General features: G+C 33.6%; 2 protein-coding genes across 7 annotated transcripts; both read left to right on the top strand.

Moving 5' to 3' along the window:
* Nucleotides 1-788: 788 nt before the first annotated feature.
* LOC128164662 (WW domain binding protein 1-like) lies at nucleotides 789-23,027 on the top strand. 6 transcript variants are annotated; one of them, XM_052828620.1, is made up of 5 exons: nucleotides 789-946; nucleotides 21,227-21,272; nucleotides 22,177-22,245; nucleotides 22,335-22,549; nucleotides 22,645-23,027. In XM_052828620.1, the coding sequence occupies exons 1-5, from the start codon at nucleotides 878-880 to the stop codon at nucleotides 22,663-22,665; spliced, it is 420 nt and encodes a 139-aa protein (XP_052684580.1). In that variant the 5' UTR covers nucleotides 789-877; the 3' UTR covers nucleotides 22,666-23,027. The 6 variants fall into 6 exon arrangements, with proteins under 6 accessions (XP_052684580.1, XP_052684584.1, XP_052684578.1 ...); XM_052828618.1 differs by lacking the exons at nucleotides 21,227-21,272; nucleotides 22,177-22,245; nucleotides 22,335-22,549; nucleotides 22,645-23,027 and adding exons at nucleotides 6,344-6,389; nucleotides 7,305-7,373; nucleotides 7,486-7,706; nucleotides 7,802-8,302 and having other exon boundaries at nucleotides 834-946; XM_052828619.1 differs by lacking the exon at nucleotides 789-946 and adding an exon at nucleotides 18,243-18,358.
* LOC128164661 (WW domain binding protein 1-like) lies at nucleotides 11,609-17,940 on the top strand. The gene is made up of 5 exons (XM_052828617.1): nucleotides 11,609-11,749; nucleotides 15,044-15,089; nucleotides 15,705-15,770; nucleotides 16,737-16,945; nucleotides 17,037-17,940. The coding sequence occupies exons 1-5, from the start codon at nucleotides 11,624-11,626 to the stop codon at nucleotides 17,055-17,057; spliced, it is 468 nt and encodes a 155-aa protein (XP_052684577.1). The 5' UTR covers nucleotides 11,609-11,623; the 3' UTR covers nucleotides 17,058-17,940.
* Nucleotides 23,028-23,266: the final 239 nt, after the last annotated feature.

Genomic DNA, 23,266 nt, shown 5'->3' with positions numbered 1-23,266 from the left:
AGCGCTTCCTGTTTTAAATTTATGTACAAACTTGCAGAAAATAGGCTCTCAAGAACTCTTAGTCCTTCAATACAAACCTCTTGTGATGAGGATATGACGAGGATAAGCATTTCCTAGAGCACTGTCCATTGATTGGACGCGAATATATCTTTATGATTTTAATATTATTATATTTTTGAGCTGAGTTGCTAAACTACATTAGATGCGATGAGGGCTGCTGTCCGGAGAGTTTGTGAATGTTTGTAACTGCTGAGACGAACAAATCCTAGTTGTCCCTGGCATCTTCTGTAGATAAGCAACATACCAACCAATGATACTTTTATTAATATAAATTTACTACGTCATGAGTATCTGGCGTTGTGTATGGAGAAAAGTCATAGTCAATGCCTTTCCCATACTTGGTCATCCTTATTACAAATAATTGATTTTATATACATTATCTATTTATTAATTTATTATTTAATCAAACATAAATGAATTCTATTAAAGTAGATATATGGGTGGGTACGCAATATTAAGCTGTTCACTAGCGGGTGGCCATATTTATCTACCCAAATCAGTTAAAACACCCTGACACACGCGCAGAGTGGACTGTGTATGAGTGTCCCCTGAAAATCTCAAAATTCTTAAATTTACAGAGTAAAATCACCAAAAATATTCCTAGGACCCCCTCCCCCCTCTGGCAACCTCTGATTAAATATATCCCTAAAACCCCTTGGAAAAAATTCCTGGATAATGGGTCCTCTAACTGCCCAATACGATAAAGACAGAGGACCAGTCAATCAATATACATACTGTACTGTCTGTGTACATTCATTGTCACGTGTCACATGACTTGCGTTTATAAATAGATTTAACAACAAACACACAGGACAAGATGGAGGTAGTCTCGCGGTGCCTGTGTACTTTGTTTCTGGTCCTGACTCTCGTTTGTGAGTCCGTAACGGTAAGTTCTGGCTATTTTGAAATATTTATTGTTATTGATGTATAATGGAGGTCACAAACTATACGTACCTGTGTCGTAGGGCATGTAAATGGTCCTCTATGGCTTGTCAATGCGTAGTAGTAGTAGTGCAGGGTGCACGGTCAACTACATGAGGGCAAGATACTATATAGTTTCTCAATTGAGGGTCTCTTTTTATTATTAATGATGAATGTCTATAATGGAGGTCACAAACTACCTGTTTAATAAGACTTGTCATAGGCGTCGGAAGCAAATTGAAAGTGGGGGGGCTAGACTAATCCTCATAAATATTGAGAAAAAGTAATTCCCAAAATCATGGAAATCCTAATCCGTGGGGGGGGGGGGGGGGGGGGGGGGGAGTATACCTATACTTCCAAAAAAAAAATTTACTTCCCAATATTTTTTTCCTCAAAATCCTGAAATTCCTATTCCGTGGGGGGGGGGGGGGGGGGGGGGGGGGGGGGGGGGGGGGGGGGCTAGTATCCTTCTGAATCTAACCTCTCAATCTTTTAAGGTAAATTTAGGAACAATAGTCTTTCCTGCGAGAAAAAGTGGGGGGGGGGCTGAACCCTCTATCATACTATGTTTCTAATGGTTAGGTATAACTTTGCAAAAAAAGTGGGGGGGCTAAGCCCCCCCTAGCCCCCCCGGTTCCGACGCCTATGCTTGTAAATTTCAATTTCATTTCATAAGGGACATCAAGGGGCGACATGAAGATTGTACAATAAACATTCAATATATATATAGAGGGAAAGAGTTGGATGGTTGAAACAACTAGGACACACAAGAACATTTAATTATATTTTTATATATGTATGTTTCTATATATTGAATGCATATATATATATTTATATTAAACACCTATACATAAATATGTCAATATATATATATAAATCTGAAATAGTTTATCACATGATTGAAAACCTATTTGACTCAGCAACAAATTAAACCAATGCCTTTAGTAAAAAATTTCCAAGAGACACCTCTAACTTTTCAATGCATAATGCAATCACATGAGGGCAATAGAAAAGATGAATGTGGAGGGGTGGTAGCGGTGGGGGGGGGGGGGGGGGGGGGAGAAAATATTGAAGGAGTATTAATTATAGCTGAAATTCCTATTGAAATTTCTAAATTTGTTAATTGTTTAAGCTGTTAAAATGATGATATCCTTGTAAATGTACATTTAACTATTTGCAGATAACAACCCACAACTGTTTTGAATGATTGTGATATATTTACAACTTAAAACACTTGTGGAATCCCGCGGAAGTAAATTATTTTCACTCGTGACCAAATGATGTTAATATATGACAAAATGATCTTCCTCATTGCTATCTGTAACCCTGTTGGAATGTCACAACCAGACTGATTTTTTTTTTATTAAACTGAAATATTATACAGTGTCATTGTGAAATCATATTTAAAGACAATACTAGAAGATATGTTGATGTACCAATGAAATGCTTTATAATGGGTAGTCATCATGGCAGAAAACAATATAAACCACGTTTCAATTATCAGACAAAACATTTTATGTTTTATATTTACATCTCTGAATCTCGCTTTAATTATCCATTGAAAGAAAGTAAGTGGATATAAATTAAATTTTTATATAAGTACATTTGATATCGTTTACCAGACCATAGCATAGAAAGAGCAGATATGGACTATTAATAAAATCCGATGTATTTGGATTCCATGCAGTCCATGCTTCAATGTAGCCAACCACAAAAAAAAAATACAAACAAATCCCAGGAACCGTCAACCTTATCATTAGTCTGTCCTAAGTTATTGCTTTCATCACATTTAATGAGTTTTAGTAAAAATACACATACCTGTGAAAGATATACAGTTGAAATCGATAAAAGGGGGAAAATATCCAAGATATCTTCCTTGGCAAATTATCATTTTTCACTCATAGAATTTCACAAAACGAAAATAAATTTCTTACGGAGATTTTTAATGGGAAATGTTAACATCTTTTCACCATTCGAAACTCACTCGGAATACCTCACACAATTTTTCAACGTTATCATCCAGGCTATTTCATGGCTGGTGCAATGCAAAATCCCTTTAGACTTTCTATTTTGGTTTGTGTATTGAAGCCTAAAGGAGTAGAGGGGGCGTTTCGAAAACAGATAATCTGGACATTTTTCATGCTAGTGGATAAACGTAGTTTGGGTGGCAGGGGATAGTTTCGAAGGAAAGACCCGGTCAAAATTTTGAAATAAAGGGAGAACCTGGGGTTTGGCTGGTTATTTGAGGGGTATAAATCGGTAGAATATTTATTGCATTCATTTTGTGGATAGAGGAGCTCATGCCAATTTCATTGATATATGACACTTTAATACTGGTAGCACTTTTCATCAGATATGGAATGAAAATGCGAAACTGTGGCCAAAATTTTCACTTTCGGTTTTGTGCTTGAAAAGTAGGGTGGGTTCAGAACACGAAATGTCACTCGGAAAGAAGGTGATTGACCCCCCATCAATTGGTGATTATTTGCATGGGTATACATTAAGCTACCAATCCTATGGTAGTTTATGGCAGTTGCTCGGGACTGGAGCGTGGTTATGGACCCGTGAAAATGTGAAAAAAGGGCAATTTTTCAGAAAATTTTGAGACCGTCCCTGGCTATTCTTTATAGTGCTATATGTAAGTTGTACTTGTTTTCTTCTGAAATGTTTAAAAATTCTCAAGAGTCGGGACCATGTGTCCCCTGCATGCAAACCAATTTTAGCAAATTTAAAAATCCACTGAAAAATTAAATCACATATATGAGCACTATCTGCCTCACATTTCCTCGACCAAAAAAACTATCCCCTGCCACCTTCAAGAAAATGTCAAATTTTTAATAGGCTTTAAGTTTAACAACATGGGAACAGAAAAGATGTTCAATGTGTGTAAAATGGGAAACTGGCTGAATTTTTATGATTGCTCAACCCTGTGATGAGATTTAGGGGCCAAAATGTAGCAGGGGGTGGTCCTTAGAAAAAGTGCAATTTTCTAGTATTTTGGGTTTGTCCTTATATTAAAACCCTTTATAGGCATATTATTCCTATTGAAATAAGATGTGTGGTTGAATTTGGATTAACTGAATAATATTGTACCATTTTCATGAAATTTTCTTGAAATTAATTGACAGCCATGCAGTTTTATGAAGTTTTAAACCCTTAGATTTGATAAGAAATTGTAAAATATTGTTCTTTCTCAAGCTAAAACTGACAAAAAGTTGATTTTAGGGCTAAATATATATTTTAAATGTGCTACATGTAATTTACATGTAATAACATGTAATTCTAAATAGTTAATATCTGCATTTTAAGTCATTATAAACAATTTTAAAATGTCTGATTGTCAAAAAAGCACCCCCCCCCTTCAATTTTCTTCACCGACAACCAAAAATAGCCTTTATTTCACATTTCTTTTGATAAAATCTCATGCATACATAAAATTTCTCTCATTTAAAACAAAACACACATGTTTGGTTTCTTCTTTATTGAAAATATACCAAGAAAAATTGAATTTGTGTGCATTTTTTAACCATTTGTCATTTGCATGTATTCCCACCTCATTATGGGGGTGTGGTCATTATGTTCAAATTTGGTATTTCTTTGTATGAAAAACATGTATTTCAATCTTTATAACAAATAAATCTAGATCTTTTGGTTTTGGTTAAAGAATAAACAAAGAAATTAGGTTTCATCATCATCCGTTCAGCATATTTGGGAAATTACTCCTCGGGTAAGATGCCTGATTGCCATTTTCTAGGTACCTGTCCCTTTTGAAAAGATGAAAGTGAAGGTTTTGTGTTCCAGATAGGTTGCTTTTGTGTTCCAGTAGAGTTTTTAAACCTGTTAGTACCATTAAGAAACAAAAAAGTTGATTGCAAGGAGTAATAATGTGTTTTTTCTTATTCCCATTTGCAGGGGGATAGGTGATACATATGAGTTGAATTCTCCTATATGTTGTTACTAAATGTGAATATTTCAATGTTTTTTACATCAGATAGGGATAAAGGTTTCTTGTTATGACTGATTTTTAAAGAAAAAATGTCTTTTGGATTGAAAGAAGTCATGATGTATCTTAAAAACCTTACAGAAACAGGTTAAGGTGATTCAGCCGGGAAAGGGGGTAATACTTAAACAGCCATAACTTTTTTATTTTTCAATGAAATCAGACCAAATTTGAAAGGTTTTACTCAGAATTGCATGAACTTTCTGATTTTAAAGTGTTTTGGTTAGAGAGAAACAAACCCTAAAAGTTAAAGGTGGCAGGGGATAGTTTCGAAGGAAAGACCCGGTCAAAATTTTGAAATAAAGGGAGAACCTGGGGTTTGGCTGGTTATTTGAGGGGTATAAATCGGTAGAATATTTATTGCATTCATTTTGTGGATAGAGGAGCTCATGCCAATTTCATTGATATATGACACTTTAATACTGGTAGCACTTTTCATCAGATATGGAATGAAAATGCGAAACTGTGGCCAAAATTTTCACTTTCGGTTTTGTGCTTGAAAAGTAGGGTGGGTTCAGAACACGAAATGTCACTCGGAAAGAAGGTGATTGACCCCCCATCAATTGGTGATTATTTGCATGGGTATACATTAAGCTACCAATCCTATGGTAGTTTATGGCAGTTGCTCGGGACTGGAGCGTGGTTATGGACCCGTGAAAATGTGAAAAAAGGGCAATTTTTCAGAAAATTTTGAGACCGTCCCTGGCTATTCTTTATAGTGCTATATGTAAGTTGTACTTGTTTTCTTCTGAAATGTTTAAAAATTCTCAAGAGTCGGGACCATGTGTCCCCTGCATGCAAACCAATTTTAGCAAATTTAAAAATCCACTGAAAAATTAAATCACATATATGAGCACTATCTGCCTCACATTTCCTCGACCAAAAAAACTATCCCCTGCCACCTTGAGCACAAAGGTATTTATGGTTATCGAAATTTCAAGCAAAAACTCAGTGGTGGAAGCAAAAACCCAGGACAAAGTATAGTATAGAAGATGGCAACATTTAGCAATAAAAAAATACCAGCATGCTAACATCATCATACATGTATAACATTTTTTAAATTAACCTTGTCATATTAAAAAAAAACTTGACGTGCCGCATAATCAGTTTTAAAGCAGTTTTAAAAAACTCAGGGGATGCATCTGTTACAAAAGAAAATTAATTGAAACTGTGTTTGTTGCAATTTGGTTTTGTTGGTAGTGTTATGGGTGGGTTAAAATACATTAGATATAAATATGGTCTATGTCCATACAAAATATATGTACACTCAGGGATGCAGATACAACGGTAGAATGCTTCATCGTTAGTTAATGTATAATAGTACTTCAAAAAATGAATAACGATGTATGACCTTTTTTTCAGGGTTTGATCTGTAGTGGCATCAGATACGGATATTACTACTATTGCGGTAAGTCGACCAAATGATCTAAAACCATTCAAACATTTTAATAGTTTGGTGTGTCAAACACAAAAATTTAGTAAATGCGTATCTTACTTGTTTCAGGTAATTGAACACATACTAATGCGAGTCCAATTACTGTGTATATTTTCTCGATACTCGTATGAGTTATCGGAATAAAAAGGTTGTTATAATATGATAATCGTCAATTGTGCGTAAGCTCTTTACATATATCCGTACTATGATAAAAAATTTAGTATTCCTTTTATAACATTGACTGATTTATTTTTGACGTCTTCGTGTCAATAACTGCCGTTATTTGGGCAGACAAACTGAATAATGCGCGTTAGCTCAACTGCTCAACTGAAGGCAGTTGTTGACAGGATGACGTCAGAAATAATCAGTTAATGCTTATATTTACATTCTTTTATTGATAAAATCAATTAGGCCTATTTTAATAAATAAATCGGTATAAAGTGAAGATCACGTAGGGAGTAAATTAGTAACAGCAAGAACAGCTGTTTTGAAAACCGGTTTTTTTTATAGTTATAAAAAATAATCCATAAAAAATACTCTTGAAATTTTGTTTTTTAACAATGAAATCAACTTTATTGTTGAATAATTATAAAACATGGTGTCTTAACTACATGTATGAAATATATTTTTAAACCCATAACATAGAAATCAATGTTTTTGAACTACTTTCGTAAATTACATGTTTTGAATTCTTACGCAGTAAATAGGTTGTTCCATTTAGAGGCATTAAAAGATCACAAAATTTGATGGAAAAACACAGTAGAATGTAAATATTTATTTGATAGGTATGATATTGGTGTCCGTTTTTACCTGTTGTTGCTACAGTTTCTAATTACAAATTTGCAACTGTTATTTCTCTGTGTTTACCTGTTGTTGTTGTTATTACAGATGATGATCACAGCTGTTGCAACGTAAATCAGTGTTGTTTCACTGGCTACTACGTGTACCAGCTATGGTGTAAGTACCACCCCCCCCCCCCCCCCCCCCCCCCCGGGTCTCAATACATACCATGACGTCATTACCTATATGTTGTTCATCAGCATCATCATTACTGTTTTTTTTGTTTCAGGGTTTTGGTTTATCTGGATTGTTTTCTTCGCTCTGATCGCGTGTTGTATCATTGCAATGCGCAGACGACGTAGAAACCGGTTACAGTACATACGGGTAGCTCAGCCAGCGTATGGAACGACCTCTACATCGTACCCCACGCCCCCACCGGCCGGTGCCTACCAGTATCCGCAGCCAGCACCAAGTGCCCCGGTCAATCCACCCCAATATGCACAACCACAGGTAGGAACCATGTAAAATTGTCAATACTAGTAGATGATTGAGGTGCTACAAATAAATACCATACTATGAATTGTGTGTACATGTTTATTTCACAGAAACCACCTCCTTACCAATAGTGGAATCCCAATTGTATAGGTCATGGGCCCGTTGTTTGAGAGTCCGCAGAATGAATTTACACGACGATCAGCTTTACTACAGTGGCCAACTGAAACGAATCTCCCAAATCAAGTACTAATGTCATTGTCAATACAACGCTCAGTCTTCTGGTACATATCTTTTTTACATAACTTTAGCTGCCTTGTATTAAAAGCTTAATCTTTCAAAGGAGAATTGTGTTGGACACACGTGGAGGATCATGAACACATGACATGGTTGTTTGTACTTGCTTACATGGTGCATTGAATACGTTAAATGTTTTTTGTACATAAGTTTGAAAAAACAAAATTCTCTGATATGTCAATGTTATGTTTTTGTTATATTTTGTAATAAAACCATTTTCTATTCTTCAAACATTGTCATAGTTTGCTATGTATTGTTTCAATGTGTTTGTTTGAGTATTGTACTCATTATCTGCTACAATAAACAGATCAAATCAGTGAGTGGCCTGATTTTGATTTTTTCATACAGTACACCTGTAAAACTTTTCACATAAACATAGGTAATCACAGAATACAAAGCTCACCAAGACGAGGCATCAGCTTTATGAGACCACCTTGATCAGTATATAATATATGAAAATCATAGTTAATATAATGGTCTCTTATTGATATCAAAATATTAGATATTGTAGCATGGTTTGACACACTATCATAGAATAAATATTTGTATGATACTCATACAATATTATACGATACAATATATATTGTAACATATGATACAACATTAATATATAACATGATTTCATATTATATGATACAGTATCATATCAAACAAGATTATATAAGATAACATGATACGATATCATATGGTACAACAAAATCATATAATACAATATGTCATTATATGATACAATATCACATTATATAAATAGTTCCTGTTTGGGAGGGTAAGAGTTGAAATTGTCACCCCGAGAAAACCATTGTCAACCGACGCGAAGCGGAGGTTGACAATGGTTTTCGAGGGGTGTAAATTTCAACTGTTATCCTCCCAAACAGACACTATTTATTTTATTATACTGAATGTCTTGAGAACAAAGAAAACTTTCTGTTTTTATATAGAAATGACGTGGATTTTATGGCGAACCGTACGCGCACAATTTACGTGCATGTAACAATTCGTTGTGTTACCCGTTGCCAAGGGTGTTGCTAACGCTGAAGGTAATTGAACGGATTATCAACTGTGTCTTAACCCATCAGATTTCAGTATTTAACATGAAAGTATAATAATATATGGTATAACACAGATACAATATCATATTGTGTCTCATTATATTTTACAGTATCATATCATATTTTACAGTATATCATATGATACAATATCATATGATACAATATTACATCATATGATTCAATACAGTAGGAATAGGAATCGTGAGAATATATATCATATATCAACAATCACATCTATCAAGCAAGTTTGAGTGAGGCAGGGCAAAGTTATTTACCATCCTTGATGTAATCTTTATTTGGCACATTCTGAGGGCTCGACTTCTGTTTCTAAACCAAAGTTAAATGTACCAGGAAAGTTAGTCAGAACAAAATGTTTTCCAACAATCAAACCTGTAATTAACTACTAAAAAACTTACCCCTGCTCCAGCATCAATAAAACTGAGATCAAGCTCTGTATCTGAAGCTATAACTATTTACACACCCATAGTTTTACCAACTGTTTCATTCTGACTAGGTATAAATTAGATTTACTGCAGTTTGTAACCAGCTCCTATACCTAACACAATTTTAGTTTTTCTAAGATTTTAAACCATCTAAGCATATAGACATTTAAGCCTGTCAAGTACATAAGTATCATAAGACAAACCATCCATGCAAGTATGGTGAAAACAAAACTAGTAAAAGCTGAGACATGACGATCAAAGGGCACCTGCACCAAAAACTTTAATCAGCTCCAAAAACCTTAACATCATCCAGCATCCCAAACATATGGCTCAAATTCAGCAGCCAAGGCTTTGAAGTGTATTTGTATCACAAGATGAACCATCCATGCACGTTTAGGGGATTAAGGACCAGTAATAAATTAGATATTGCCATCAAAGGGCTCCTGCCCTTAAAACTTTAACCTGCTTTTAACACCATAATCTCCTCCAGCATCTGAATCTTAATGGCCCAGATTTAGCATCACAGTCTTTTAAGTCCAAAAGTAGGCCCAGATGCATCATCCATGCAAGTTTGGTGGAGATAAGACAAGTACTAACTTATATACAAAAACTGCTTCAAAAACTTTAACCATGCAGGTCCGGACACCGACGCCGAGGGTATAGCATAAGCACCCCAGACTTCGTCTCGGTCGGCTAAAAATCCAAGGCGTATAAGCTTTAAAAATTACGACAAATTTTAAACCTAAGTTTTTTCTTGTGATAAAAGAAGTAAGATGTTTGCAATAAGGACAACTGAATCGTATTTCAAGTTATCCCATTCTGGGTGCATCTTTTTGTTCTCTTTACATTTACTGTTACCCTCCGCTTAACCCCTCAAATGTATCGTCCTGAATACATTGGTTTTAAAATGTTAAAAGAACCAGGGCATATAAGGCCAGTTATATCCCCTTCATCCTGCAGAATATCTTTAAATAACAAATGTACATGTCACAGAAAATATTTTCGTCATGTATAATATCATTTGGTACTGCATTCTCTGACATAACGAAATACACTTATACTTTTCTCCGTTGTTTATTGGAACACTGTTTCAAGATAAGTTATTTTTTAGTCTCCCCATAACACACTGAGCAACGTAGGTACATTAACGAAACAGAAAATAAATTTTATTGCTTGTCAGTTATCATTGAAATGAGACGTTGTATGGTATTATTTTATATATGAACTATATTGTTTAATCACCCCAAGTATCATTGAAATGAGACGTTGTATGGTATTATTTCATATATGAACTATATCGTTTAATCACCCCAAGTGTAGGGGTTTTCACAATTAAAACTTCGGCTTTTATGAGACTAACATTATTACTTATTAGGTTTGTTACTCCGCCTCGCCTTCTATGGACTTTACCGACCCCATAAATTTCTGTAAACAGTCAGTAACAAACCTAATAAGTGTTTTGTTTTGTCGAGGACCTTAAGTTTGATATGTAAACAACAAAAGATAATATATAACAATTAAATTCATATGCTTATTCTCTAATTTTGTACCTTCCCTGTCAGTCGTATGTGCAAACCTGTATGCCATTGTATATAAGATCGTTTTATTAAGTCAAGGGCAAAGGGGATCACTCTAAATATTTTAGGACTTAAAAATTAAAGTTACGGTTGAACGTTTGTGTAAAAAACCAGCTCAAATAACGTTACGTCCGCCATGTTGCCGTATAAATGACGCCCACCGTGTAAAGAAATTTATAAAGCAATTACGTGACGCGATTTATCCAATGACGTCGATGCATTCTAGTCCGAGGCAAAACAAAAATGTATAATGTTGTTCTTTTGTGGAATTTCACTTTATTCTTACTTCATTCATTATTGTCCAAGTTTATAATGGTTACTTACTTTAGTTCGTTAGTTAGATACTAGCATTAATAAGGTGCTTACGTAGATCAGTGTACTTAGCGGAAACTTTTACACTACTTCTAGGCTAAGAAGGTGTTCGATTAAAGATGACGTTTTCCTTTCAATGTTAGAGCTATAGCCCTGATCCGACCCACCCTCTTCTGATTTTCGGAAAGCTTAAATTGTGTCCGCACTTCCTGGTTGTCATCGGATCGCCGGTGTGTACATTCATTGTCACGGGTCACATGACTTGCGTTTATAGATATATAGATTTAACAGAGACAACAAACATTCAGGACAAGATGGAGGTAGTCTCGCGGTGCATTTGTACTTTGTTTCTGGTCCTGTCTCTTGTTTGTGAGTCTGTAACAGTAAGTTCTGGCTATTTTTAAATATTTATTATTAATAATTATCCATATTGAAAGAGACAACATGTTACCTGTTTCATAAGGCCTTCAAATGGTACTCTATAGCTTGTCAATGCGTAGTAGTAGTGCAGGGTACAAATTCAACTAGATGAGGACAATATACTATATATATAACTATTAATCTTAGTCTATCCAATGTTAAATCTTGGTACAAAAGCGTAGTCTATTTTATAAGAAAATTAACATTTCACTCTCTATATGTAAAAAGTACAAAACCACATGTTTTAAACAACAAGTTAAGAAAAATCTCAGAAAACACTTTTTAAATTACTGGACATTAAACCGTGAAGAGGGCTTAAACTCTGGAAAAGTTTTGTTTAAAGAAAATTTTACAATGGAATCATATATGTTTATCCAATCTCATAAAATAAGAAAAATACTTTGTAGATTCAGAATAAGTGCACATGACTTACGAGTTGAAAGAGGTAGATATGGATTTGCAAAAAATAATACTGGTCAAAGAATTCCTTTAGAAAGAAACAAAAGGACATGTTTATTATGTAACCAAAATTGTGTAGAAGATGAATGTCACTTTCTCTCTGAATGTCCATTATATAAAGAAGAAAGAATAAACCTTTAACAAAGAAAGACAAATTTATCTGCATAATGTCGAATGAAGACAAAACCATACTTACAAAGTTAAGTGAATTTCTGATCAATGCTTTAAAGAAACCCAGTATACTTTGAGATCTAAATGACCGGTGAAATACTTATACAAATCATGATACTTTCTTTGTATTTGTATAAACTACTTTTATGACTACATATTATATAATGCACATTGTTAATACGTTTTGACATACTGATATACATTTGCCCGGCTGTTACAAGTTCATGTATGTGTATGGACTATTTTTATATGTAGAATCTCTCTTTTAGGCATTTCTATCTAATATCTGTAATCTTGTATGCCCTCTGTGCCCAAAATTGGAAATAAACTATTATTATTATCATTATTTTTATTATATATCTATTGAGGGTCTCTATATCTCTAAACATATTTTATTGAGATCTAGACATCAATAGGATCAGACTTTAGACAAGCTTTATATTAATTCTCCTTTCTTTAATACACACTGAAAGTTTTGTATAAGATACATCTACAGGGATGGAATACAGTATTGTCGGTTTACAGATTATACTGGAAACTTTGTGTACATAAGATAAAAGAAAATAATATTATCAGATAATCAGTTATCTTAGTTTAACTGTACGTACAATATGTCACCTACATCAACACAATCACACAGTCATACAGACAAAGGAATGGAGGTTCCAGCCCAATTTGAAAGAATAATTACTGAAAATAGTACATGGACTAACAATGCAATACATGTACATGTATGTTCGCATATTTGCTGAAAGAGGGGGAAAAGTTTTAGATGGGGTAAAACTTGAGAGGGTATAACTTTCAACATACAATATTTGGTGTTCTTTTAACTCGGAACACGTGACTATAATTCTTTTAACGAACTGAAAATTATTTATGAATATTTTAAATAAGAGTTTCCTTCCAAAGTGTGCTGACTGTAAACTAATAACAATCTATTTTTGTTTGTTTGTGGTGAATAATTTGTAAATTTCGATTATTCCCTGTAAACAATTGTAAAATCTTGCGGAAGAATGTACTAGCTCAAGATTATAGACGATGAATGATATACATATATTGTAGATAAATGAAAAAAATGATTTTCCTCATCAGCGAGTTACTATCAGAAGGATTGTAAAAAAGAATTTTTAAGGGATTTGAAACATTAAAACTTATCATTGTGAAATAAGACAGATATTTTTAAGACAGCGTTATGAGATTGCGATTGATATATTTTGTTAAATTGTATTAATAAATTTGGTTAAATATCATCATAATTCGGTGGTTAAAATATTGACACTTTGAACTGCAAATCAAGAGTTGCAACCAATTTGGGGTGTTTGTTTCTGTTTAATGAATAAAGTTTTTGAAAATAACAATTTTGTATCTAAAATAGCATTTATTTTTTTTACCTATTTGACCTTTATACTTTATATGCATCGTGCTTTATTTCATAATCGAGCAATTTTCTGATGATAGGAGAATATTTGAAGGGGGTGATCCTCTTAAAACGATGATATGCTTCATTTGATTGTTTACCTGCGTAAGAAGTAGTAAGCATTGAAGGAAAAAATCCAAAATTCGCCAATTTATGTAAAAATTTCTTCTCATTATTTTCATAGCCCATATAAAAATATTATATTGGTTACATCTCTCGATTTCTTTTCAGTTTTCCACAAAAGTATGTTAAAGTTCGTGAAGTCTTAATTGTCGATCATTGCATGTGTTAAATACTGTAGATTCCTTATTTTACGCGAGTACCCAATTTCGCGATCCCGAGCGCTGTTTTGTATCAAATCGCGAGAATATAAAAACGCAAATGCAAACCTTTTATTTTAATCTCTTATAAATCTTAACTCTCTGAAAATAAAAGCTAGATTTTGAAATGCTTCTCTTGATTTTACGCGGGTATTAATTCTACAGTAGAAGAAACAGCAAATTATTCCATACGCGTATATTTACTTCAATTATTTGGAAGTCTGACGTTTGTCAGTGCAGTCTGTGCTTTAATGTAGCACACGAAATTATGACACCATTTGAGAATTAAAACGTAATAACTTTTATATAGACATTTGAATATAAATCTCATAATGCTAGTTATCATTTATTAAACTGAACACAGCTGAATTATGCGCTAGAAGGGCTAGGCAGTTTAAAAAAATGAAAATAGATAAGTGGTCACACAAATACTTGTTAAATCAATGGTTATTGTAAGTAGTTGTATGAACACAATCGTATTTTTGAAGAAAAAAAAAAAGAAAATATCTACCGGTATTTAATTTCATGATAGATGAATATACAAATTGACACTGAGATACCCATACATGCGCAGATATAAAGAATGGTGGAGTGGGAGCGGGGCAGTAACGGCAACTGGCGTACTTCTACTCGTTTATGTAAATGATTGAATGTGTGTGTGTGTGTGTGTGTGTGTGTGTGTGTGTGTGTGTGTGTGTGTGTGAGAGAGAGAGAGAGAGAGAGAGAGAGAGAGAGAGAGAGAGAGAGAGAGAGAGAGAGATTAACTGTAAAATCTGAGTTATGCATTACAGATACCTTTATAGCCGCAAAAAACAGCAAAGAAGGCATTTTACTGTTTTAAGATATCCTATATCTTTAATACATGAATTTAAATGTATGACCTTTTTCAGGGTAAATACTGCTACAACTCCTACTCCAGCAATCGATATTACTGCGGTAAGTCCAAAGCTACTATTCTAATGATTTTTGTAATACTGTGTTCACTCCAACACATTAATTAAGCACGTATAGATCTCAAGCATATTCTTTCTTAATTCTGAAAGGTAACACATTTCCCCACATGAACATATCCAATCCTGCTTTGTACGAAAGACAATAATTTGTATTGAGACAATCTTTTAGAAAATGAAAAAAAATATTCCTCTTGAGGCTCATCTTCGCTAGCCAAGGGTTTTCGGTCCACTGTGCTCCCCATAAACCAAAACCCAAGGGTTTATGGGGAGCAAAGTGGACTGAAAACCCTTGGCTAGCGAAGATGCTTGAGGCTAAGTGTTAACAAAACTTCAAGCAGAGCATCTTGCCATAATGTATATAAATATAAATCCTTTTCTGTAGAAGAAATTAAAATATCATTAATGTGAAAAGAAACTTCTTCAAATATGTCAATGTCATTAAAGCCCAGGTTTTGAAACATTACAGCATACTCAGGGCTGAAGCTACTCAATAAAGACATTATAATGGAACAAAATATGCTCATTAGTTTCAACTTCACTCCCAAACATTGCGAACTATTTTAATTGTTTTCAGTATTACCCTTTGTTGTGATTACAGGAGATGACTATGAGTGCTGCAACATTGATGAATGCTGTTACACTTACTACGTGTATCAACTATGGTGTAAGTAATTCCATTCCCCCGGTCTCAATAAATCTAATATGACGTCACTGTCTGACGTTATTCAATAGCGTCATTAGAGAGGTTGAGATTTAAAACGTGTACGGGTACGCGTACGTGTATAAAAACTACACGTACACGTACACGTTTTTGTAATAGAGAGGTTGAGATTTTAAACGTGTACGGGTACGCGTACGTGTGTTAAAACTACACGTACACGTTTTTGTAATTTATCAGTTGAGATTTCTTAACTTGTAGGATATAAATTTGTACGTAAATCGACGCAGTTTTGTGACATGAATTTATTTAGTTAATTCCAAATAAATGGTAAATTTCTTATCAATTTTCATGCAAATGAAGGTTAAAAATCTATATAATGTATCACAAGAATACATCCACTCATCAATAAGATTTTATTTGTTGTAAAAAGCTACACGTTTGTACTTACGTGTAGACGACACTCTGCACGTTTAGAGAACGTGTAGAAACCATGTCGTCACAAAAACTGATGACGTAATACGCGAAGAATTTAGGTGATTCCCCTAGTTCACGTACACGTACCCGTACACGTTTGAAATCTCAACCTCTCTATTTTATCAGTTGAGATTTCTTAACTTGTAGGATACAAATGTGTACGAAAATCGACGCAGTTTTGTGACATGAATTTATTTAGTTAATTCCATATAAATGGTAAATTTCTTATCAATTTTCATGCAAATGAAGCTTAAAAATCTATATAATGTATCACAAGAATACATTCACTCATCAATAAGATTTTATTTGTTGTAAAAAGCTACACGTTTGTACTTACGTGTAGACGACACTCTGCAAGTTTAGAGAACGTGTAGAAACCATGTCGTCACAAAAACTAATGACGTAATACGCGAAGAATTTAGGTGATTCCCCTAGTTCACGTACACGTACCCGTACACGTTTGAAATCTCAACCTTTCTATTATTTCTTTTTTAGGGTTTTGGTTTATCTGGTTTATAATCTTCTCTCTGATTGCTTGTTGCATCATTGCAATGCGCAGGCGTAGAAATCGTTTACAGTACATACGGGTAGCTCAGCCAGCTTATGGAGCAACAACAGCGCACCCCGCACCAGCCGGTGCCTACCAGTACCCGCACCATGCACCAAGTGCCCCGGTCAGTCCGCCCCAATATACACAACCACAGGTATGAACAAAGTTAAATTGTCAATACAAAATTTATGAATAACGATCTACAAATATTTACTCTATATTATGTATACACGTTCATTTCACAGAAACCACCGCCTTACCAATAGTGGAATCCAAAGCATATATGGATCACGGGCCCGTTGTTAGAGAGTCTATTTGTCACAATTTACGACCATGATTACTTTCCATATATTTTGTTTTACGTTTATGATATTACTAATTTATTGTCAGAGTTGCTTTTCATAGTTTAAAGTTCACTCAACTGGTTTTACTGGGCGGGTTTTAGGAATTTAGTCTGAGTGTAGCAATTGGAGAGAGCGGACGTTTCCAACCAACTCCTTCATTTCATATACATGTAAAGCATTTCTACATGTAATATAACTGAACAGGGTCGAACTATTCTGGATCCTTTTTGTGACATGTATTTGAAGTGTATGGAAAAGTTGGAAATCTTCGTGTCAATTAACACCTGAATAAAAGCCTTGTAAACTTACTGAACGTTTTTTTGAGCCGTAAAGCCACCCGGCGACACTATTATTTTCCGTTGAATTGATTTACATGACGGTCAGCTCCACAATCATCATTTGTAGCAAATTTCCAAAATCAAGTACTAATAATGTCAGTGTCAATACGTGTACTATGCTACAGTTTACTTGTTCTTAACTTTCTCAAAATTTTAATTACTTGACGATTTAAGGCTTAATATATCAAAGGAGAATTGTGTTGGACACACGTGTAGGATTGTAAAGAAATGGTTGTTTGTGCTTGCTGACATGGTGATTTGAAAAAAAGTAGTGTTTTTTTAACACTAGTTTGAAAAATAAAATGCTCTGATATGTCAATGTTATTTTTTGTTATATTTTGTAATAAAACCATTATCTATTTTTCGGACACTGTCATAGTTTGTTATGTATGTTTAGATGTATTTGTTTGAATATTGTACTCGTTTATGCTCGTATAGTTACAATGAATAGATCATATCAAACAGTGGTCCCACTTCAATTTTTTTTTCTCATGAGGACACCTGTTAAACTTTTCACATAAAAATTCAAGACGTATGCTATTAAAATAAGGACAAATTTTAAACGCAAGAATATTTTGGAAAGAGACGAAAACACCTGTACGCTTTTCGCACGATAAGGCAAAGAGTGTGTTCGATTCAAGATGGCGTTTTCCTTTTAATATTTGTGCCATAGCCACAGTCCGACCCACCCTCTTTCGCTTTTCAGAGATATTGTGTCCTAACTTCCTGGTTGCCGATATGTACATTTTAGGTCACATGTCACATGACATGCGTTTTTAGATAGATTAAACAGTGACAACAAACATACAAGACAAGATGGAGGTAGTCTCGCGGTGCCTGTATTCCTTGTTTCTGGTCCTGACTCTCGTTTGTGAGTCCGTAACGGTAAGTAATTAATATCTAAAATAGAGATATTCGAAGTTTAGTGGCACAGTGTCAAACTTCAACTGCATGATGGCAATATATTATAGTCTGCCCAAAATATTTCTGCCGCACAGTTTTTTAATCATTCTTTTTAAAAAAAATGCCTCTGGTTAAAACGATATTCATTTAATAGTATGAAAATGTTTCAAGATTTTTTATCTGAAATGCTCCCCTTAACATGTCAGGTTTTAATACACGGCTAAAATAAGACGTCTACTGGCATTTTGCATTGCAAAAAGAGATAAAAGTACCCTGATGATAACGATAAAAATTTTGATAATATCTAGAAACTTCTGAATAGAAAAACGATGTGTAAACCTTTTTTATTGAATCTAATTATCAATATGATCAGACTTTAGACAAGTTTTATGTTGACTCTCCTCCTTTCTTTAATACAGACTGAAAATCAAGTAGTGGAAATCAGGTACAAGATGCATTTATACGGATATAATTCAGTATTGTTGGTTTACAGATTTATCATAATTGGAATTTTCTGTACTTGAGATTAAAGGGAAAAATAAAAAGTTATCTTAGGTTTACTGTAACTACAATAAAATTTAAAGGGGCATGGTCACGATTTTGGTCAAATTCAATTTTATCATTTTTATTATTTACAATTCTTTAGGAATGTATTTATAATGATCAAGTAAAATTTGAGAGTCAATCAGAGATTTATGAACAAGGTACGAGGCTCACAACTCTTTGTCATGTAAACAAGGCTCGTGCCCTGTTTTTGTAAACATAGGTTCAATATACTAGTAAAAAATTTCAAACTGATTTGTCGATCTTCTTATTCATTTTAAGCATAGATAAACAGTTTCTAACTTTTACACATTCATTGTAGGTTTTAAACTTTTTCAAAGTTAAAAAAAAAGTTTAAAATTTTCACCTCAACAGATAGAATGTAAACAAGATTTGTTTACATAGGACAGAATTGTAAGCCCTGTAACTCGCTAAAAACTCAACAAATGATACTCAAATTTTGGTTGCCTCTTAAAAATGCCCTAATGAAGCATTGTAAACAATAAAATCGGATAAATAATTTTTTTACCAAAATTGTGACCATGCCCCATTAACACCTACATTGGCACAATTAAGAAGACATACAAAGGAACGGAGTTTGATGATCCCGCCCGTTTGAAAAGAAGAGTTACAACAAGGTTACACTTATTCTTATAATCATATGTGGAGAAACCTATGACTTGTAAAATGGAGATCTAATTTTGTCCGTAACTATACATTATATGAACTAATTTTTCTCGATTTCAATGAATGTTGGCATTTCTTAAGCTACTTTGAACTGTTTATCAATGCATTGTCTGATCAATTGAATATTAACTTGAAATGCCGAGTTTAAGTTAGCAAATAGTGAAATTTAAAAAAGTTTACCTCTGGGTTTGGTCCAGTGTTAGTATAAAAATCGAATTTTTTTTTTCAAGAAAAATTGTCATTTTGTGATATATATTGGCTTATAAAAATTTATTAACACTTTTAAGTTACTAATATATTTCTCTAAATACTCTGTCTATAAATCTTTCTTTTTAAAATCCATCGTCGCCTCGAATAAATGAGCTGATCATACTTTTTTCTTTGACTTTCGGGAATCAATGACGCGTAAGCATTGTTACAGTAGCATTTTACTTTTTAGAGGGGCATTGTCACGATTTTAGTAAAATTCTATTTTTCCTTTTATCATTTACAATGCTTTAAGAATGCATTTCTAATGATGAAATGAAATTTGAAAGTCAGTCGTAGAGTTATAAGCAAGATACAGGGCTCACAACTCTTTATCGTGTAAACACGGCTCGTGCCCTGTTTTTGTTTACATAGGTTCAATATACCGCTAAGAAATCTTTTTCAAGCTGATTTTATTTGTCAATCTTCATATTCATTTCAAGAATAAATAAACAGTTACTAACATTTAACGCATCCATTTTAGGTCTAAAAACTGGAATTTTCACTTCAACATTCAAAATGTAAATAAAGGCTTTGTTTACATATCAAAGAATTGTAAGCTCTGGAACTTTCTTATACCTCAACAAATGACACTCAAATATTGGTTGACTATTAAAAATGCCCTAATGAAGCATTGCAAACATTAAAACGGGAAAAAATAATTTTTGACAAAAATCATGACCATGCCCCTTTAAGCCAAATTCATAAAATCGCAATCTTTCAACAAATTAAGGTTATATATATATATATATATATATATATATATATATATATATATATATATATATATATATATATATATATATATATATATATATATATAAAGAAAATGCTCAGTTCCAACGTTTCTATTCACAAGCGCTTCTGGATTTTAACAACCATCTTCAGGTGAATTCATAAAATATATATCTTATGTAACATACATAAAATAATATATCTTCTGTATGTTCACCTGAAAATCCAGAAAGCATTTGTGAATAGAAACTTTGGAACTGTGCATTTTCTATTTTGACTATTATTTAATTTGGACTTTCGGAATCTATTTTATTTATTTGTATTTTTTGCTGTACCAAGGCTTTATCTATCCAGAGAGAGAGAGAGAGAGAGAGAGAGAGAGAGAGAGAGAGAGAGAGAGAGAGAGATTTTATTGATTAAAAACTTTAAAACATCTTATAAGTCTGTTCTATGATATTCGTGCAACACTTTTGGACGATTTTTGATAAAAATAAGACACGCAATTAAAACAAATGAAAGGGAGAAGATCCAATATAATTTCATTTACACATGATCATTTTTCACTCATTCGAGGATATCATGGGACAGAATATACAAATATTTTAAAATACGAAGTCCAATACATTAACTTTTTTTCAGATTATTTACTGTGAGGACACCAACTCGGGATATCAATATTATTGCGGTAGGTCTAACATAAATATCATAAAAGATCTTGCCATACTGTGTTATTTATTATCATTTACATCTACCGAGTATGATTCACTCTACTTATAGTGAATTTATAGCTCTATATAGAAACAGTCAGACTGAAATCTACACGCTCGATTATTACAGCAACTAAAACTGACAGGAAAATAACAGGACTGAAATCTAAATGCCCCGTTTATCGTTTGGTCGAAACCTACGGCGACCAATCGATTTTTTCGACACATATAACTACTAGTATAAGTAATTAACAGAATGTTAAAAAGTTCACTGGGATGTAAACTTGGTTGATACGTGATCAAATCTTCTGGACGTCCTTATAGTCTCACAGGATTTGATCACGTGACCCAGAGAACTTTTTAAGGTGACCAAGCTTCAGTAAATGAAATATGACTACAGCCCTATAAAATTTAAGGTATGATTTTGAATCAAGCTACATAACAACAATTTTGTTTGATAGGATCTACCTGCAGTGGGCTTAATTAGATGTTTGGTAAGGACACTTAAAAAATCGTATCAGTTTCAACTCATTTTCTATGAAAGGACAAAGAAAAACAAATCATAAAGTTTTTTCTATCAAAAGTTGATGCAATTTTTGGAATATAAAACTCTCTTTGATGATTACTATAAGGGGAGTTTTTTTTAAAGTGGGCATATTGTCGTGTCGTAAAATCAAAATATCAATGGTTAATTTAGAACCAGATGGAGGAACCTCTCAAAACATGTGTTAATTTAATTTAAGGCCATCTTTATTTTAAATACCGATAGCTTTATATTAAAAAAATTAAGCCAATACTCATACTCCACATACAGCGGAACGAAATGTGAAATGTCAACAGACCTTTTACAAGTTTACCAAAAAAAATGTTTTTTTTTAACAGATGACGGATACTATTGTTGCAACGAAAATGAATGCTGTTACACTGAAGAAGAATTGCATTTACAGTGGTGTATGTGACCTCAACCACACAGCCGCAATACATTCAATGACATCATCACCTGAACTTTTTGTCATAAGCGTTACTTTTTTTTGTTTTAGGGTTTTGGGTAATCGTCGCTGTTACCTCCGCTCTGACCTCGTGTTGTTGTAAAGCAATGTTAAAGCGATGTTTTGGTTCACAAGACAACCGGGAGGCTCGGCCAGCTTATGGATCAATTACAGCGAGCCCCTCGTCCACTCAAGCCGGTGCCAATCACTATCCGCAGCCAGCACCAAATGCCCCGGTCAGTCCGCCTAAATATACCCAACCACAGGTAGGAACAATGTTATATTGTCAACAGAACTTATGAATGGGATTCTTTAGATATTTACTCTATACTAGTATTGTGTATACACCTTTATTTCACAGAAACCACCGCCTTACCAATAGTTGAATCCAAAGAACATTATTATTTTCCGTTGAATTAATTTACAAGACGTTCAGCTTTACTCCAGTCGCTATCTGTAACAAATCACCCAAATCAAGTACTAAATAAATGTCATTGTAAATACTATGCTACAATTTACTTGTATATAGGTTTTACACATATTTAATTATACCTTTTAAAATCTATCAAAGGGGAATCATGTTGGACACACACATGACATGATTGATTGCGTTTGCTTACATGGTACTTCCAAACAATAAATGTGTTTTGTACACTAGTTTGATAAACTAAATACTCCGCTATGTCAATGTTATGTTTTTTGTTATGTATTTTGTAATAAAATACATTCCCTATTCCTCAGACATTGTCATGGTTTGTTATGTATTGTTTCAATGTTCTGTTTGATATTCGATATGAGCATTGCTCTCTTTATATGTTACCAAAACCCCCCCCCCCAGATCATATCATTGAGTGGTCTGATTCCCGTTAGTTATAGTGACATCTGTATAAAAATTTTCACTCAAAATCCAATGCGTATGATCTCTAAAAATTAAAACAATTTTTAACGCAAGATTATCGAATTGTTTTGAAAAAAACACCCCA

The sequence above is a fragment of the Crassostrea angulata genome, chromosome 10, assembly GCF_025612915.1.
Source record: "Crassostrea angulata isolate pt1a10 chromosome 10, ASM2561291v2, whole genome shotgun sequence".
NCBI classification, from domain to species: Eukaryota; Metazoa; Mollusca; class Bivalvia; order Ostreida; family Ostreidae; genus Magallana; species Magallana angulata.
This window is presented reverse-complemented; position numbering and strand designations above follow the sequence as displayed.